The 19750-nt window shown below is 40.8% G+C and overlaps 2 protein-coding genes across 3 annotated transcripts in view; one reads left to right on the top strand and one right to left on the bottom strand.

Annotated features, from left to right (window-relative positions):
• BLVRA (biliverdin reductase A) overlaps positions 1 to 13258 on the bottom strand; it is a 55306-nt gene extending 42048 nt beyond the window's left edge. The window contains exons 1-2 of the mRNA XM_022593069.3: positions 12840 to 13258; positions 3 to 35 (exon numbers count right to left, since the gene is read on the bottom strand). Coding sequence (XP_022448777.1) covers positions 3 to 14 — 12 coding nt within the window. The 5' untranslated portion in view covers positions 15 to 35; positions 12840 to 13258. The remainder of the gene's footprint in view (positions 1 to 2; positions 36 to 12839) is intronic.
• The window catches only part of COA1 (cytochrome c oxidase assembly factor 1), a 131530-nt gene continuing 124915 nt past the window's right edge, over positions 13136 to 19750 (top strand). The window contains exon 1 of one of the 2 annotated variants that reach the window (XM_089917845.1): positions 13136 to 13325. The gene's annotated coding sequence lies outside the window, so the exon portion shown is untranslated. The remainder of the gene's footprint in view (positions 13326 to 19750) is intronic. The other variant, XM_089917846.1, reaches the window with a different exon arrangement.

Genomic DNA, 19750 nt, shown 5'->3' with positions numbered 1-19750 from the left:
ACCTCTGCGTTCATCTTGGTCCCTTTCTGCAGGAGCTGTGAAGACAAAAGCAGAGGTTCAGGACCTTGGTGGCACCTCCCCAAACTCCCTGCCGACACTCTCCCTGGCCACCCCCCTTTTCCCCCCACTTCCTGTCCCATTGGCCCCATCTTCCCCAAATGCCTTCACCACCTTGTGCCCTCCAGTGAGGACACCCAGGCCAGTGTCTGATCTGACACCGGCAGGTGGTCGCTGGCCCCCCTGGGGACATCACACCAGTAATGTTTCTCAAAAGAACACTGCCAATCCCCAAGGGCCCCCTCTTATACTAGAAGGGATGCTTCTGTATACTTAAAAGAATGATGCAGGGCTTCCCTGGTGGCTCAGTGGTTAAGAATCCACCTGCCAACGCAGGACACACGGGTTCGAGCCCTGGTCCGGGAAGATCCCACATGCCGCGGAGCAACTAAGCCTGTGTGCCACAACTACTGAGCCTGTGCTCTAGAGCCCGCGAGCCACGACTACTGAGCCCGTGTGCCACAACTACTGAAGCCCGAGCGCCTAGAGCCCGTGCTTCACAACAAGAGAAGCCACCGCAATGAGAAGCTCCCGCACTGCAATGAAGAGGCGCCCCCCACTCGCCACGACTAGAGAAAACCCGGGTGCAGCAACGAAGACCCAACACAGCCAAAAATAAATAAATAAACAAATTTATTTAAAAAGAGAAAAAAAGAAAGAGGCACGGGAAGAGCCATAGACAACGTGTAACAAATGGGTCTGGCCGTGTCCTAATAAAACTTAAAAAAAAAAAAAGAATGTTAGTGTTATGTGTCCCTTACATGTGGGGTGGGGAAGTCAGATAACGAAATATGAGGAAGATGGTAACAACTGTGAGACAACTTGTGTCAGCTGCTTTATCTACATGAACCCTAATCCTTGAAACCCTGGCAAAAAGGCTAATATTAACTCCATTTTACAGATGAGGAATCTGAAGTTCAGGGTGGGTTAAAGCACTTGGCCTTACAGTCACGGTGTTGTGGCCCTGTGCTGTAACTTCCAGCTTCCCGGCTATGGAGCCAAACCCAGACTGCCCCAGAGACCTTTCCAGGGCTGTCTTACACACACCCGGAGAGCCTTTATGATAAATAAAAGACCTGGGGTTTGGTCTGGCTTCAGTCACAGACCAACCAAGTGACCACAGCCAAACAGGTTCTCCATGTGTAGGCTGAATGGCTGGACCTCATCTCTGAGGTCTCTTCCAGCTCTAAAATGCTCTCTGATTCCCAGAAAAGGAAAATCTGGTGACTCTTAAAACAGTGCTCAACCTCAGTTGTGAAATGAATTTACCTAGATGCCCTGTCACACTGACAGAGATCAAAACATTTGCCACATGTTGGTCAAATATCTCTGATTTTTTTTTTTTTTTTTTTGGCCTTGCCGCACAGCTTAGTCCCCCAACCAGGGAATGAACCCAGGCCCCGGCAGTGAAAGCTCAGAGTCCTAACCACTGGACCACCAGGGAACTCCTACCTATTACTGGGGAACTATAGGTAGGTATCATCTCTACAGACGGCAGTTTAGCAACATCTATTAAAATTCCAAATGTAAGCAAGCAATTCCACTGCTTCCCATTTTTTTTTAATTAAAAATTTGTTTTTCAAGATTTAACCTTTTAATTGCAGTACAGTTAATTTACAATGCTGTGTTAGTTTCAGGTGTAAAGCAAAGTGATTGTTATATATACACATATACATACATATTATATATATATTATACATATATGTGATATATATATATATATATATATATATAAAACAGCCAAGCCATGAAGCAACCTAAACATTCATCAACAGATGAATGGATGAAGAAGATGTGGTACATATATATACAATGGAATATTACTCAGCCATAAAAAAGAAAGAAATAATGCCCTTTGCAGCAACATGGATGGACCTAGAGATGATCATACTAAGGGAAGTAACTCAGAGAAAGACAAATATCATAAGATATCACACTTATATGTGGAATCTAAAATATGATATAAATGAACTAATTTACAAAACAGAAATAGACTCACAGACACAGAAAACAAACTTATGGTTACCAAAGGGGAAATGGGTGGGGAGGGATAAATGAGGAGTTTGGGATCAACAGATACACACTCCTATATGTAAAATAGATAACCAAGGACCTCCTGTAGAACACAGGGAACTCTTTTTTTATTTTTTTTATTTTTTTATTTTTTAACATCTTTATTGGGGTATAATTGCTTTACAATGGTGTGTTAGTTTCTGCTTTATAACAAAGTGAATCAGTTATACATATACATATGTTCCCATATCTCTTCCCTCTTGAGTCTCCCTCCCTCCCACCCTCCCTATCCCACTCCTCCAGGCGGTCACAAAGCACCGAGCTGATATCCCTGTGCTATGCGGCTGCTTCCCACTAGCTATCTACCTTACGTTTGGTAGTGTATATATGTCTATGCCTCTCTCTCGCTTTGTCACAGCTCACCCTTCCCCCTCCCCATATCCTCAAGTCCGTTCTCCAGTAGGTCTGTGTCTTTATTCCTGTCTTACCCCTAGGTTCTTCATGACACTTTTTTTCCCTTAAATTCCATATATACGTGTTAGCATACGGTATTTGTCTTTCTCTTTCTGACTGACTTCACTCTGTATGACAGACTCTAGGTCCATCCACCTCATTACAGATAGCTCAATTTCGTTTCTTTTTATGGCTGAGTAATATTCCATTGTATATATGTGCCACATCTTCTTCTTGATATATTCAGTATCTTGTAATAACCACTGCTTTCCAATTCTGTCTCCAGTCCCCACAGAAGAAATCACTAAATTGCCCTGAGTCCTTTGTTCTTGTAGAAACATTACTGTTGCTTGCCTTCCCTTTCTAATAACAACTTCCAGAAAAGGTTTCCTATAAAAAGTCAATAAGACATTACTTATGAACTTTACTACCTTTCCCACAGAATCTGGGGAATGCAAAACAAAACCAAACCAATATGCAGAGATGCACATGGATGAGAAAGGACCCCACCTAGAAACCTTACCACCTTAGGCACCAGCAGTCAATTACCAAGGGTGAATTGCATTATTACTTATAAAACACGTTCAACAGGGGTATCCTGGCCAGGATTCTTTCCATACTCCTTCTCCAGCTTTCAACTTCCCTTGTAATAAGATGGCACTGTTGGGGTAGGCAGCAACCCCAGGCCACCTTTCAGCACCCTCCCTGCCCATCACACATCTCTCCCTTCCTCCCCACTGTCCTGCCAAGACCCATTAAAGTCTGAACAGAACCCAGGGAGAACTTTATTCTACATTTAATACATTCTAAAAGATCTAAGACTAGGGCTTCCCTGGTGGTTGAGAGTCCGCCTGCCGATGCAGGGGACACGGGTTCATGCCCCTGTCCGGGAAGATCCCACATGCCGCGGAGCAGCTGGGCCTGTGAGCCATGGCCGCTGAGCCTGCGCGTCCGGAGCCTGTGCTCCGCAACGGGAGAGGCCACAACAGTGAGAGGGCGGCATACCGCAAAAAAAAAAAAAAAAAAAAAAAGAAAAGAAAAGATCTAAGACCTAACCCTATAACAAGAAGATTTACTTTTTTCCCCTGTACTCTAGTGTATTTTATTTTTATTTATTTATTTTTACTGGTGTAGAGTTGATTTACAATGTTGTATTTGTTTCAGGTGTACAGCAAAGTGGTTCAGTTATACACATACAAAGATTCATTCTCTTTTCGATTCTTTACCTATATAGGTTATTACAGAATACTGAGTGGAGTTCCCTGTGCTGTACAGTAGGCTCTTGTTGGTTACCTATTTTATATACAGTAGTGTGTGTATGTTAATCCCAAACTCCTAACTTATCCATCCCCCCACGTTTCCCCTTTGGTAACCGTTAAGTTTGTTTTAGAAATTTGTGAGTCTGTTTCTGTTTTATAAATAAGTTCATTTGTATCATTTTTAAATTAGCTTCCACATATGAGTGATACCATATAATATTTGTCTTTCTCTGTCTGACTAACTTCACTTCGTACGATAATCTCTAGGTCCATCCATGTTGCTGCAAATGGCATTATTTTGTTCTTTTTAATGGCTGAGTAATATTACATTGTATATATGTACCACATCTTCTTTATCCATTCCTCCGTTGGTAGACATTTAGGCTGCTTCTATGTCTTGGCTATTGTAAATAGTGCTGCAATAAACACTGGGGTGCAAGAAGATTTACTTTGGTTTGTTTTTTATTTCAAGGGTTTAATATTTTTAACAATATTGAAAATACTTTTAATAATATTTAAAAGCCTAAAAGGCTTTAAGTTTCTGACTTTTAGTATTATGTTTAGAAAGACTTATATATACATTTTAATTTTCACTTAGATTTTTAACTTTTTTCCCCTTTATTTATATGTTTAGTTTTAATCAATCTAAATTATATTTTGGTATATGGCATGAGATAAGACTCTCCTGTAATCTTCCCAAATAGTTGAGTTGTTCTCACATCATTTACTGACTCTTTCATTCTTTCCCCCAATGGCTCATACTTAAATTCTAATGCATATGGTTATTCTTTCTTTCACCTTCTGGGCTGTGCCACTGACCCGGCTTCCCGTGCCTATAATATGTTGTTTACCTGACTGTAGCTTTACAATATGTTTTGCTATCTGGTAGTTCAAGTTCTCTCACTAACTTGTTCAGTATTCTTATCTAGTCTTGCTTGCTCAGACATCTAGATGAAGTTTACAACAGCTCTGTCAAGTTAAAGAAAAAAAAAAAATTTCCATAGGAACTGTGCCTATGATTGCATCAAATTTGTAAATTAAATTAGGATTCAGCCTTCCCACCCAGAAATATATGGTGTGCCTCTCTAGGGGAAGCCACTTAAAGAAAAAAGAAGAATCTCAAGTTAGTTCCTGAATTACTGCATAATTACAAACAACAGCTCAGGCTGCAGTGGTTCACTAGAAAGTTAAAGGAAAAAAGTCAACACTTTTGCATAAATAACCTGCTTAAAGCGTTTTCGAATAGGTTTCTCCTTCCCCCGTATCTCCTGCAGCAGACAAGCTACCCTCTGGGAAATGGACCTAGAGATTATCATACTAAGTGAAGTAAGTTCAAAAGAGAAAGACAAATACCATATGATATCATTTATATGTGGAATCTAAAGTGTGACACAAATGAACTTATCTACGAAATAGAAACAGACTCACAGACATAGAGAACAGACTGGTGGTTGCCAAGGGGAAGAGGGTGTAGGGGAGGGATGGATTGGGAGTTTGGGGTTAGCAGATACAAACTAGTATATATGGAATGGATAAACAACACAGTGCTACTGTACAGGGAACTATATTCGATATCCTGTGATAAACCATAATGGAAAAGAATATGAAAAAGAATGTGCATACATGTATAACTAAACCACTTTGCTGTACAGTTGAAATTAACACAACATTGTAAATCAACTATATTTCAATAAAACAAATTTTTTAAAAAAGAGACTAGTTCTAAACCTGGCCTGGGTACCCACTAGCTCTGTGACAGAGGCCAGGGCACATGGTCTCGGAGCAACTTGGTTCCTGCACCTTGAAAAAGCTGGGGGTCGGGGGGATGAGCTCAGACAAAGTTATATGACCCCTACACACTCTTCCAGTGCTGATGTGCCATAAATTCGAGCTCACTTCTATTATTTTGTTCTCCTTTGCTTTAGCTGTCTTCCATGTTTGGCTTGGTTAACTGGAGGTTATTAGCTTCTCTTCTGGTTCTCTCAGGGGCAGACAGACACACGTGAACTAGGACAAAGCTCAGGTTATCAGAGCTATAGTAAAGCTGCTGCCCTGAGACGCCAGGTACAACAGTGCTGAACAGGTGAAGCTTTCCGTGGCACTGTCTCCAAACAGAAGCCACTGTCCTTCCCACCCCAACTTTCAAGCCCCTCCCACCTGCCCCATGTACCTTCTGTTCCTCCTCGTGGCCATTTCAAAACCTTTTGCCTTTTACTGAGAGTGTTCTTGATATAACAGAAGAGAAATGTTATACCAGGAGTCAAAACACTCTTACTAAGGAATGAACATCTGGTATCCTGTATTTAGGCTTACCAGGCTGTGTCCCTTCTTTAAAAGAGCAGCTTATTAACTCAAATAATTGCAAACAATGCAACTGCAGTGCAACTAAATTTTAAAAGTGGGGTGAGACCAGGACATTCCAGGGGGACCCATACATGTCGTTAGGTACTGATCCCCCAGAAAGTCCAGGTCAAAACCTTGGTCTCCTATTGCTGAAAGACTAGTTCTTTCTGGCCAAGTGCTTTTGGAAACGACAAACTGCTGGAACATCCGAGCACAGCACAAATGACAAGTGTGTGTGGTGGGGGCCAAAGGAATATAAATCTTCCACCCAGGAGGAATCCCTGTAAATGTAACTTTTGTCTTTAACAATTTAAAAGCTCGCTAGAAAGAATGTATTTTCTTTCCTTAGCAGATCAGTCAAGATTTTTTTTTATAAGCAAGATTTCACAGTGTGTTATTTGTGACCTTGATGTTAACTGCATAAATCGTGTTATGCTCTACACTGAGCATATGATGCTTTTCTGCTGTTTTGTGCCTATTTTGTTTTCCTATGCAGCTTTCTTCCAGCTTTATAGAGATGTAATTGACAGATAATATCCTATAAGTTTAAGCTGTACTTATGATAATTTGATACATGTATATATTTTTCATGCATTTTTATTTTTAAGATTCTGCAAATTCTCAGATATCAGGTGAGAAACTGTAAGGCCTTTTCAAACTCTGAGGTATTATGATGTGGTTTCTGTGATGATTAAAAAAAAGTAAACAGTTAAGCTACAAGAAAAATCATTCTGTACAAGATATATAGAAAATATCCAACTATTTATTCAGGCACCAGCAAAGATATGTTTTATAATAGTGCACCAAACAGCACAACTGAGTTGGAATATGCAGGATGAAGAAGTTTAAAGAAATCCTGCAGTAAATTTGACCAAAATGGCAACATAGAGGGCTCCTGAGCTCCCCTTCTGCCACAGACACACTGAATGTACAGCTACCCTGGGAGCAATCCCTTCCGAAAGAGATCCAGAAACTAGCTTAGCGACTCCTACATACCTGGTGAATGAGAAAATACCCACATCAAAACAGGTAAGAAAGGCTGGGCCAAACAACAAGGTCCTACTGTATAACACAGGGAACTATATTCAATATCCTGTGATAAGCCATAATGGAAAAGACTACAGAGAAAAAGAATGTATATGTATGTATAGCTGAATCACTTTGCTGTACAGCAGAAATCAACAAAACACTGTAAATCAACTATACTTCAATTTAAAAAAAGATCTTTACAATGAAAACTGTAAGACATGAATGAAAGAAATCGAAAAAGACCCAAATAAATGAAAAGATATTCTTCGCTCATGGATTGGAAGAATGAATATTATTAAAATGTCCATACTACCCTAAGTGATCTACAGATTCAAAGCAATCCTTATCAAAATTCCAACGGTATTCTTCACAGAAATAGAAAAAGCAATCCTAAAGTTTGTATGGCGCCACCTAAGATCTGAGACTGTAAATCTAGAAGAATACATAAAGGGTGAGCTCCTTCACATTGGTCTTGGCAATGATTTTTTTGGATTTGACACCAAAAGCAAAGACAACAAAAGTAAAAATAAACAAGTCGGACTACATGAAAGTAAAAAGCTTCTGCACAGCAAAGGAAGCCACGGAATGGGAGAAAGTATTTGCAAACCACATATCTGATAAGGGGTTAATATCCAAAATATACAAGGTACTCATACAACTCAATGGCAAAAACCACAAACGCAATTTTAAAATGCACAGAGGGACTTCCCTGGTGGCCCAGTGCTTAAGACTCTGCACTTCCACTGCAGGGGGCATGGGTTCGATCCCTGGTCGGGGAACTAGATCCCACATGCCACGCACAGCGGCCAAAAAATTTTTTTTTAAATGGGCAGAGAAACTTAATAAGCATTCTTCCAAAGACATACGAAGGGTCAACAGGTACACGAAAAGGTTTTCAGCATTCAACATCATTAATCATGAGGGAAACTGAAATCAGAACCATAAAGAGAAATCACCTCACACGTTAGGATGGCCATTATCAAAAGAGTTAACAAATGCTGGTGAGGGTGTAGAAAAAAGGGAACCTCTGTGCACTGTGGATGGGAATGTAAACTGGTATAGCCACTATGGAAAACAGCATGGAGATTCCTCAAAAAATTAAAAATGGAACTACTGTATGACCCAGCAATCCCACCTCTGGGTATATATCCAAAGGGAAGAAAATAATTATCTTGAAGAGATATATATGTACTCCCACGTTCACTGCAGCATTATGACAACAGCCAAGACCTGGAAACAAGCTAAGTGTTGACGGATGAAAGGAAAAAGAAAATGTGATCCATATACAGTCAGCCCTCCATATCTGAGGATGTGAAATCCACAGATAGGGAGAACCAACTATATTCACTATACTATACCATTTTATATAAGGGACTTGAGCATCCAAGGACTTTGGTATCCACGGGGGCTCCTGGAACCAATCCCCTGCAGATACCAAGGGATGACAACATATGGAATATTATTCAGCCTTAAAAAAGAAGGAAATCTTGTCATTTTTGACAACATAGGTGAACCCGGATGGCATTATGCTAAGTGAAATATGCCAGGCAGAGAAAGACAAATACTGCATGGTATCACTTATATGTGGAATCTAAAAGAAAAAAAAAAACCCACCAAATTCACAGAAACAGAGATTAGAAAAGTGGTTCCCAGGGGCTGGGGTATTGGGGAAATAGGAAGAGGCTGATAAAAGGGCACAAATTTTTAGTTACAAAATGAATAAGGTCTGAGGACCTAATGGTAACTATAGTTGATAACACTGTCTTGAATAACTGGAATCTGCTGAGAGTAGAACCTAAATGTTCTCACCAAAACCAAAACCAGTAAACGTGTGTTAATTTGCTTGGAGAGAATATTTTCATAATGTATCCGTGTATCAAATCATCACACTGTATAGTTTATCTCAGAAATTTTGGTCAATTAGACCTCAGTAAAGCTGGAAAAAAAAAATCCTGGAGTAGCTAAAACAGCATGACTTGACCTTACTGCTTGAAACAGAGTCAGAGGTCAGAAGCAGCAGTGCCCTGCGTGTGTTATATGTTTTAATTTTCAGAAACATTTTTTGCCTACCTCCTTTTCCTCCCCTGGTAACCCTTAAGAGTTAGAGCCCTCAAACTTTCATTCTACAGAGGCAGAAGACTTTAGATCACACACTACTGGTGGTTCTGGTGGCTCTCCATCGGCCCTGCTCCCACCCCCTCGGGAGCTGGCTGACCTCCCCAGGCTGCATCACCTGGGTTGCTTCACCCACCAGCTTCCACTAGGGACTGGCCAGAGGAGGAGCTCCGTGGGTACAGGAGGGGAAAGGTGTAACAGAGAAGAACAAACCTGACTCCATACTGGATCTATTCCTTTAGCTCTCACCTTTGCACTCTGCTACCTGTGCTTCCTTATGCTGGCTCTACTTCTTTGTAAAAGAATGTTGCCTACAGCCTGAAATATACATGAGAGCACATTCTCAAGGCTCTACCTCCCAGGCTTGACCTTTAAAGGTATAACAATTTTCGTTCATACAGAGATAAAAAGTTGCACAACAGAGAATCACATTCCTCTTGTTGGAGGTTTACAGCAGACCTACCTGGACCGCTGCAAGAACATCCCCTTCCCGGTCTGGCCCACCAAGAAGTTCGCAACGATCTGCTACACCCCCTCCCCTCTGAAGCCTGAATTCTAACTTGGGGGTAAGATGGTTCTTTGGGACATAAGTCCACCATCTTCTCTGTCTGCTGGCTTTCCAAAAAAGCTGCTATTCCTTGCCCTAACACTTTATCTCTCAATTTAGTGGCCTGTCATGCGGCTGAGCAGTAAGAACTTGGACTCGTAACAAAGGGAGAGGCTGGTGAACTTATCCCCCATCTGCTGGGCTGCTGCTCTGACAATGGCCGCATTCTGCCAGGGCCACAGCAGCCCTGGAGGGCGGCTCCTCCTCCAGTTCTCCCACCCACCCACCCGGCCCCCACTTCCAAGCTCTGGTATCCCAGTCCCTTCCCTGCCCCTTCCGGCCAGTGTGGGGGATGGCACCCCGCCAGCCGTCCTCCCCGGGTGTCGCACTGTAATTTGCTGGTTCCCCGAATCCTACCCCCTCTTCTATGGAATCCCCTCAAAAGTGTCTTGCATTTTTGTGGTTTTTTCCTGTTTCCATCCTGATATACCTGCCCACCAAAATCTCACCGTAAGTGAATCGTACAGCCAGGACTAAACAGCTTCCTTAGCTTAAGCTCTGCCTCTCTTTCGATCTCAGTCCTTCTCCTACGTGCAAACTGGAATGTGAACCTCTTTAGTGCACGTCATGAATAATTTAGCAATTTCCGTTAACCCAAGTGGTCTCAACCAACACTGCTGATTGTCATGAGGAGAAGTGGGGGGGTGGGTGTGAGCCAGCATGCTGCTAAACATCTTCTAATACACGGGACGGCCATCCCCCAACAAAGTTATCCAGCCCCAAATATCAACAGTGCCAAGGATGAGAAACCCTGGATTACTCCTCATGCGGAATGAACCACAGCTGTGACTTTCCTCTTCTCCGAAATGCTCTCTCAGATGCCTATAACCACTGCCCCAAAGCCAGGCCACTGGCAGAAGTACGAGAGAAGGATTAGGGAGACGGTGACCTTGTTGGATGAGGCCAGGTGTTGGCCTGAGAGGTCCAAAGGTTAAGGTAAAAGCGACCCTTGCCCCCAGACTGGAGTTTCCTTTCTTGGAGGGAGCTGATACTTTGGGGCCTACCAAGGAAAATAAAATGGCTACATGGGGCAAAGGTCTGGAAATATACACATCAAAATCTTAACTGCAATTATGTCTCTGAGTGGTGAAATTTTTAGCGATTGTTTCTTTTTGCGAATCTATATATTTTAAATTTTCCTATAAAGGTAAGTTAACATTTTTATTCAAAACTCTAAAAAAAAGTTATAAATTATGCCATATTCACTGACTCCATCCCTCCCAGCCCCAGTTCCTCAACTGAGTAAACTTTCACATGGTAATATATCAGGGTGCTCTAATAATGAAGTACAGAAAACTCTCTTTCTAGCTAATTATAAGGAATGGCTCTACTTCCTCCAAGGCCATTCATATTTGAGGAATGAATGAAGGAAGTATGTTGCAAATGACAGGAACAATGCAAATGACCAAGTTCACTTTCCTAGAGACAAATTTGAGACTCCAGTAGAAAAACAATATAGACCTGCAATGTCCTATAAGGCAGCCACTAGACACACACTTTTTTTAAATTGAAGTAGTACAGTGGATTTACAGTATTGTACAGTCTCTGGTATACAGCAAAGTGACTCAGTTATACACATAAATACATTCCTTTTCGAAACATTCTTCTCCATTATGGTTTATCCCAGGAGGCTGGATATAGTTCCCTGTGCTGTACAGTAGGACCTTGTTGTTTATCCATTCTAAATGTAATAGTTTGCATCTACCAGCCCCAAAATCCCAGTCCATCCCTCTCCCTCCCCGTCCCCCTTGGCAACTATAAGTCTGATCTCTATGTCTGTGAATTTATATCCGTTTTGTAGGTAGGTTCATTCGTGTCATATTTTAGATTCCACATATAAGTGATATCATATGGTATCTGTCTTTCGCTTTCTGACTTAACTTCACTTTGTATAATAGTCTCTAGTTGCACCCATGTTGCTGCAAATGGCATTATCTCACTCTTTTTTATGGCTGAGTAGTATTCCATTGTATATATGCACCGCATCTTTATCCATTCACCTGTCGATAGGCATTTAGGTTGTTCCCACATTTTGGCTATTGTAAATAATGCTGCTATGAACATGGGGTGCACGTATCTTTTTGAATTATAGTTTTGTCCCGGTATGTGCCCAGGAGTGGGACTGCTGGATCATATGATAATTCTATTTTTAGTTCTCTGAGGAACCTCCATATTGTTTTCCATATAGACACACTATTTAAGTGTAAATTAATTAAATACAGAACATTTCCATTTTCACAGCAAGTTCACACTTTATTTTTTCCCCTTGACTTATTTTCTGTCTTACATTACCTCTGCTCCCAATATCTGGTTATATTTATTCTATGCTGACTTGTTACTATTCTACGTGATTTTGTTGCAAACTACCTTAGTTCCTTTGTGGAACAATTCGGGGTTATCAGTACTTTGAAATAGCTGTGTCTAGGTAACCCTGTTGTTGATGGGAGCTCAGCCTTAGTTTTTTTTTTTAAGAGTGCACTTAATTCATGTAACCCTCAGAACAACATCTGAAATAATAAGATTTTCCAGTTTCCAAAGAGGAGAGCGCGGCCAGGAGAGCTTAAGGGACCTACGCAGGGTTCCTACCGAGGAGCACAACCCCAGCGCGGCGGGTTCCCGGATTCCCTTCCGGCCGAGCCCGCAGCAGGAGCCGAATACCTCTGCATAAAAACCCAAACCATCACCATTTTACAAATGAAACATAGATATAATGTTTTTAGTAGTTGGTCTTTGTTTACTTGAGACAGGCCCTCCCTGGGGAGCACGTAGGGACCCCGGGCCAGCGGCGCCTCCAGAACGCCAGCTCCGCGCCGGGCCCGGGCAGGGCGAGGTGGGCGGCGCCGAGGGCTCGTGGGCCCGGCAGCGGGGCGGGCGCCGGGTCTCGCACTAGCATCAGTTTTCAGGCTCCTGCTTGACGGTTTTAGAAAAGCCCGACTCGACCCAGATCCCGCCGCGCACCTTACCTGCCGCTGGGCACAAAGCTCGAGCTCTCCAAGCCGCCTGCGGGCTCCGTGCCACCACCCTGAGCAGCCGGGCAGGAGCGCGGCTGGGATTGGCTGCCCGGCTGCGGGACTCGGGGGCGCGGAGGGAGGGAGCGAGCCGGGGAAGGAGGAAGAGAAACGGGGCGGCGGAGTGGGGTGAGGGGAGGGGTCCCGCCTTCAGCCTGCTCCGGGGACTGCACGGCCCCAGCACTCCGCTGGCCTATGGAACCCGCAGGACTGGCTGTGAACTTGTCCGGGCAGTGTCTGCAACCCAGCTCCTGCCCTGTCCCTGCGCGAGTGGGCCGAGGGCGCGCGTCCACAGGGGAGGGGAGCCCTAGGCGCGTGCTCCCGGGCCTGTAGAGGCGTCTGGGGCTGTGCTCGGGTGTGCCCCGTCCGCCAGTGGTGCGCATCGCAGCCCAGTCCTCCGGCCCCACTCACACCACGTGGAACCCGCTGGATCCTTTTTGGGTTAGTAGCCCCGGCCGTGGTGGAACAGGCAGAGAAGCCTCTCTCTCTGTCTCTCTTTCTCTCTCTCTCATAAAATACACATAACATAAAATTTCCATCTTAACCATTTTTTAAGTGTACAGTTCAGTGGTATCAAATACGTTAACATCCTTGTGCAAAAATCACCTCTGTCCATCCCGTAACTGTTTTCATCTTGTGAAATTGAAGCTCTATCCCCATTAAACAATAACTCCCCGTATTCCTTGCCCCCAGCCCCTGGTAACCACCAGTCTACTTTCTGTCTTTATGATTTTGACTATTCTAAGCACCTCATATAAGTGGGATCATACAGTATGTATCTTTTTCTGACTGGGTAATTTCATTTAGCATAATGTCCCCAAGGTTTATCCATGTTGAAAACATACTGCAGAATCTCTTTCCTTTTTAAGACTGAACAATATTCCATTGTACGTATATCCACATTTTGCTTATCCGTTCATCCACTGATGGACACTTGAGTTGCTTCCACGGTTTAGTTATTACGAATAATACTGCTATGAACGTGGGTGTACAAATATCTCTTTGAGACCCTACTTTTGGGGTATATGCACAGAAGTGGAATTGCTGGATCATATAGTAATTCTGTCTTTAATGACTTGAGGAAACACCATACTGTTTTCCATAGTGTCTGTACCAATTTCCACCAGTAGTACACCAGGGTCCCAATTTCTCCATGTCCTTGCAAACACTCATATTCTATTTTTTTGATAGTAGCCATCTCATTGCAGTTTTGATTTGCATTTCCCTAATGATTGGTGATGTTGAGCATCTTTTCATGTGCTTATTAGCCATTTGTATCTTTTCTCTGGAGAGGTATCTATTCAAGTCTTTTGCTCATTTTGAATCAGGTTGTTAAGTTTTGTTGTTAAGTTTTAAGAGTTCTCTATATATTCTGGATATTAATCTTTTGTCAGATATATGATTTGCAAATATTTTCTCCCATTGTATGGGTTGCCTTTTTACTCTGTTGATGCACAAAATTTTAAAATTTTCATGAAGTGCAGTTTGTCTATTTTTCCTTTTGTTACCTGTGCCTTTGGTGTCATGTCCAAGAAATCATTACTAAATCCAACGTCATGAAATGTTTTCTTCTATTGTTTTAGGTCTTACATTTAGGTCCTTGATCCGTTTTGAGCTAATTTTTGTATATGATTCTTTTTTATTTTTGGCCGCGCCACACAGCATGCAGGATTAGTTCCCCGACCAGGGATTGAACCTGTTGCCTTGCAGTGGAAGCATGGAGTCCTAACCACTGGACCACCAGGGAGTTCCCTATGATTCTTTTTCATTGTGGATAACCAGTTTTTCCAGCAACAGTTGTTGAATAGACTGTCCTTTCCCCATTGAATGGCCTTGGCTCTGTTGCCCAAAATCATTTGACAACATTCAGGGGTTTATTTTTCGGTTCCCTATTCTATTCCATTGGTCAATATCTCTGTCTTTATGCCAGTACCACACCATTTTGATTACTGTAGCTTTGTAATAAGTTTTGAAATCAGGGGTAAAGTTCTCTGCTTTAGCTCCTTTTCAAGATTGTTTTGGCAATTTGGGGTCCCTTGAAATTCCACATTAATTTTAAGTGGGTTTTTCTATTTCTGCAAACAACATTGTTGGAATTTTCACATGGATTGCTTGGAATCTGTAGATTACTTTGGGTATTATTGACATTTTAACAATATTAAGTCTTTCACTCCATGAACATGGGATGCTTTTCCATTTATTTGTCTTCTTTAATTTCTTTCAGTCTATGGCCATACCACCCTGAATGTACCCGATCTCATCTAATTTCTTTCAGCAATGTTTTGTAGTTTTCATTGTACAAATCTTTCACCTCCTTGGTTAAGTTAATTCCTTAGTATTTTATTCAGTTTGATGGTGTTATATATATTGTTTTTGTAATTTCTTTTCAGATAGCTCATTGTCAGTGTATAAAAATGCAACTGATTTTTGTGTGTTGGCTTTATAACTTGCTACCTTGCTGAAAATTTATTAGTTCTAACAGTATTTTTTTGTGGGTTTGGGTTTTCTATATATTAGATCATATAATCCATGAACAGAAATAACTTTACTTCTTCCTTTCCAATTTGGATGACTTTTCTTTCCTTTTTTTTTTTGCTTAATTGCACTGTCTAGAATTCCAGTATTGTGTTGAATTGAAGTGGTGAAAGTGGGCACTCTTGCCTTTTTCCTGGTCTTAGAGGAAAAGCTTTCAGTCTTTCACCATTGAGTCTGATGTTCACTGTGAGTTCTTCATAAATGGCTTTTATTATGATGAGGTAGTTTTCTTTTATTCTAGTTTGTTGAGTATTTTTATCATGAAAGGATGTTGCGTTTTTTCAAATGCTTTTCCTGCATCAATTGGAGTGATCATGTGGTTTTCCCCCTTCATTACATTGATTGATTTTCATATGTTGAACCATCCCACTTGGTTATGGCGTATAATCCTTTCAATATGCTGCTGAATTCTGTTTTCCTAGTATTTTGGTGAGCATTTCTGCAACAATGTTTATAAGGGATATTGATCTGTAGTTTTCTTTTTTTAGGGTGCCTTTGTCTATCTTTGTTATCAGGGTAATAGTTGGCTCATAGTTAGGGAGTATTCCCTCCTTTTCTTTCTTTCTTTCATTCTTTCTTTTTGCAAATTTGAGAAGAATTAGTATTCTTCTTTAAATGTTGGTAGGATTCACCAGTGAAGCCATCAGGTCCAGGACATTTCTTTGTGGGGAGAGTTTTTATTACTGATTCACTCTCCTTACTAGTTATAAGTTTGTTCAGACTTTCTATTTCTTCATGATTTAGTCTTGGGAGGTTTTGTGTTTCTAGGAATTTGTCCATTTCGTTTAGGTTCTCCAATTTGTTGTTGTACAAGTGTTCACAGTACTCTCTTACAATCCTTTTTATTTCTGTAGAATCAGTAGTAATGTCACTACTTTCATTTCTGATTTTAGTAGTTTGAGTCTTTTCTCTCTTTTTCTTAGTCCATGTAGCTAAAGGTTTGCCAATTTTGCTGATCTTTTCAAAGAACTAACTTTTGGTGTCATTGATTTTCTCTATTGTTTTTATATTCTCCATTTCATCTATCTCTGCTCTAATCCTTATTGTTTCCTCTCTTCTGCTAGCTTTGAGTTTGTTCTTCTTTTTCCAGTTCCTTCTGTTGTAAAGTTAGGTTGCTGATTGGAAATCTTTCTTGTTTTTAATGTAAGCATTTATAGCTATAATTTTCCCCCTTAGCACTGCTTTTGCTGAGTCCCATAAGTTATGGTATGTAATGTTTTCATTTTTATTCATCTCTAAGTATTTGCTAATTTCCCTTATATTTTCTTTTTTTGTTCCATTGGGTGTTTAAATGTATATTGTTTACTTTCCACAGTTTTGTGAATTTTCCAGTTTTCTTTTTTTATTGATTTCTAACTACGTCCACTGTGGTCAGAGAAGATATTTTGTATATCTACCTTTTCAAACCTACTGAGACTTAATTTGCAGCCTAACATGTGGTCTATCCTGAAAAATGTCCAATGTGCACTTGAGAAGGCGTAGTCTGTTGTTGAGTAGAGTGTTCTGTGTATAACTATTAGATCAGTTGGTTTATTGTGTTAAGTCCTCTATTTCCTTAGTTATATTCTGCCTTTTTTTTTTAGCCATTATTGTGAGCGGGGTATTGAAATCTTCAACTATTGATATTGTTGTAGAATTGTCTATTTCTCCCTTCAATTTTATCAGTTTTTGCTTCATATATTTTGATGTTCTGTAACGAGGTGTGTATATGTTTATAATTGTTAAATCTTCTTGCTTTACTGAATCTTTTATTAACATATAATGTCCTTTTTGTTACTTATAGTCTTTTTTGATTTAAAGTCTATTTTCTCGATATTATTACAGCCATATCTGCTCTCTTTTGGTTACTGTTTTCATGGACTATCTTTTCCCATTCTTTCACTTTCAACGTGTTTGTGTTTTTGGATCTCAAGTGCATCTCCTGTTAACAGCATATAGTTGCATCATTTTTTTTTTAATCCATTCTGCCAATCTGGGTCTTTTGATTGGAGAGTTTAACCTATTTACATTGAAAGTAATTACTGATAATGAGGCTCTTTTGGGTTTGGGAGGGGTTGTTTGTTTTTTTAATATTGATTTTTATTTCTTTATTTGGCTGCATTGGGTCTTAGTTGCGGCACGTGGGATCTTCGTTGTGGCATGCGGGATCTTTTGTTGCGGCATGAGGGCTTCTCTCTAGTTGTGGCACACGGACTCCAGAGCACACGGGCCCAGTAGTTGCGGCATGCGGGCTCTCTAGTTGTGGTGCGCAGGCTCCAGAGCGTGTGGGCTCAGTAGTTGTGGCACATGGGCTTAGTTGCCCTGCGGCATGTGGGATATTAGTTCCCTGACCAGGGCTTGACCGTGTTTCCCCTGCATTGGAAAGTGGATTCTTAACCACTGGACCACCAGGGAAGTCCCGAGGCTCTTTTCTTATTATGCTAGTTGTTTTCTACATGCCTTATAGCTTTTCTGTCTCTCATTTCCTGCATTGCTATCTGCTTTTGTGTTTGATAGTGAAATGTTTAAATTCCTTTATCATTTCCTTTTATGTATAGTCTATAGCTATTTTTTTGTGTGGCTACCATGGGGATTACATATAACATCCTAAAGTTATAACATTCTAATTTATACCAGCTTAACTTCAATAACATACAAAAACTCTGCTCCTTTACAGCTCTATCTCCACCTCTTTCAGTTGTTGATGTCGCAAAATTATATCTTTATACATTATGTGCCCCAAAACATAAACGAATAATTATTTTAAATCATGTAGAAAACAAAAAGTGCGGTTACAAACCATTGTTACAGTGATATAGCTTTTATGATTGCCTTTGTATTTATCTTTACTGAGATCTTTATTTCTCCACACAGCTTAAAGTTACTGTCTGGTGTCCTCATTTCACCTTACAGGACTCCCTTGAGCATTTCTTGCAGGGCAGATCTAATGGTTACAGACTCCCTCAGTTTTTGTTTATCTGAGATTGTCTTGATTTCTTCCTCACTTTTGAAGATAGTGTTTGCCAGATTTAGGATTCTTATTGATATCTTTTTTTTCTTTTAGCACTTTGAATATATCAGCCCACTTCTGGCTTCCAAGTTTTCTGATGAGAAATTTGCTGATAATCTTTTTGACAATCCCTAGTATGTGATGATTTTCTTCTCTCTTGGCTGCTTTTAAGATTATCTCTTTGGCTTTTCTAAGTTTGATTATATGTATCTTGGTATGGATCTCTTTGAGTTCATTTTACTTGGAGTTTGTTGAATTTCTTGGATGTTTATATTCACGTCTTTCAACAAATTTGGGAAGTTTTCAACCATTATTTCTTCAAATATTCTCTCTACCCCTTTCCCTCTCTATTATTCTTCTTGGACTCCCACATACATATATTCTTCTGCTTGATATTATCCTGTATGTCCCTTAGGCTATGTTTGCTTTTCAATTTTTTCTTTCTGTTCCTCATACTTGATAATTTTAATTGTCCTGTCAAGTTCACTGTTTTTTTCTGCTTGTTAAAATCTGCCTTTGAATCCCTCTCATGAACTTTTTATTTCAGTCATTGTACTTTTCAGCTCAAGAATTTCTATTCAATTTATTGCATCTTAGGCTTTCTATGAATTGGTATTTCCATTTTGATCACACATTGTTTTCTTGACTTTTTCCACATCTTCCTTTAGTTCTTTGAGCATCATTAAGAGAGTTGTTTTAAAGGTTTGTCTAGTGTATCTGTCTTTAGGTCTTTTTCAGGGACAATTTCTGTTGATTTCTTTCCTTTGAATGGGCTGTACTTTTCTGTTTCTCTGTATGCCTTGTGATTTTTTTGTAGAACTTTGATTATTTGAATCTAATAATGTAGTAATGCTGGAAATCAGATCTTCCCCCTTCCCCAGGGTTTACTGATTTCTCTTATTGTTGTTGTTTTTGTTTATTTATTTTTTAATTGTTGTAGGTTGTCTGTGTTGTGAGGATCAGCCAAAGGTGTAAATTTAAGGTCTTCCCAGATCTTTCGTGAGCCTTTCCCTGGGCATGTGTGCTCACATTACAATTTTCCCCCTTATGTGCAGTTGTTTTTTATGTCCTAGTCTTTAATGTCTGGCTCCCAAAGTGGGAAAAAGCAAAAGCGGCGGGGGGGGGGGGGGAAGGGCATTGGCCCTTTTCAATCCCTGGACATCACTTCAGTTGGGGAGGAGGGGCTTGCCACAATGAAGGGCAGTGAAACGACAATGGCTGCCCACCTCTTTGACTATATCTCTGTGATCATAAGCAGCAGTGATCAGAGCACAGATATTTGGAGGACAGGCTCCTGACTCCTGCAACCTGTGTGTAAGCTGCTCCAGCACCATGTACACAG

This window comes from Delphinapterus leucas, chromosome 9 (genome assembly GCF_059928025.1).
Source record: "Delphinapterus leucas isolate spDelLeu-1000000601 "Yukka" chromosome 9, BTC_Dleu_Yukka2, whole genome shotgun sequence".
Lineage (NCBI taxonomy): Eukaryota > Metazoa > Chordata > Mammalia > Artiodactyla > Monodontidae > Delphinapterus > Delphinapterus leucas.
The sequence above is the reverse complement of the archived record's forward strand: the minus strand, read 5'-3'. Positions and strand labels throughout refer to the sequence as shown.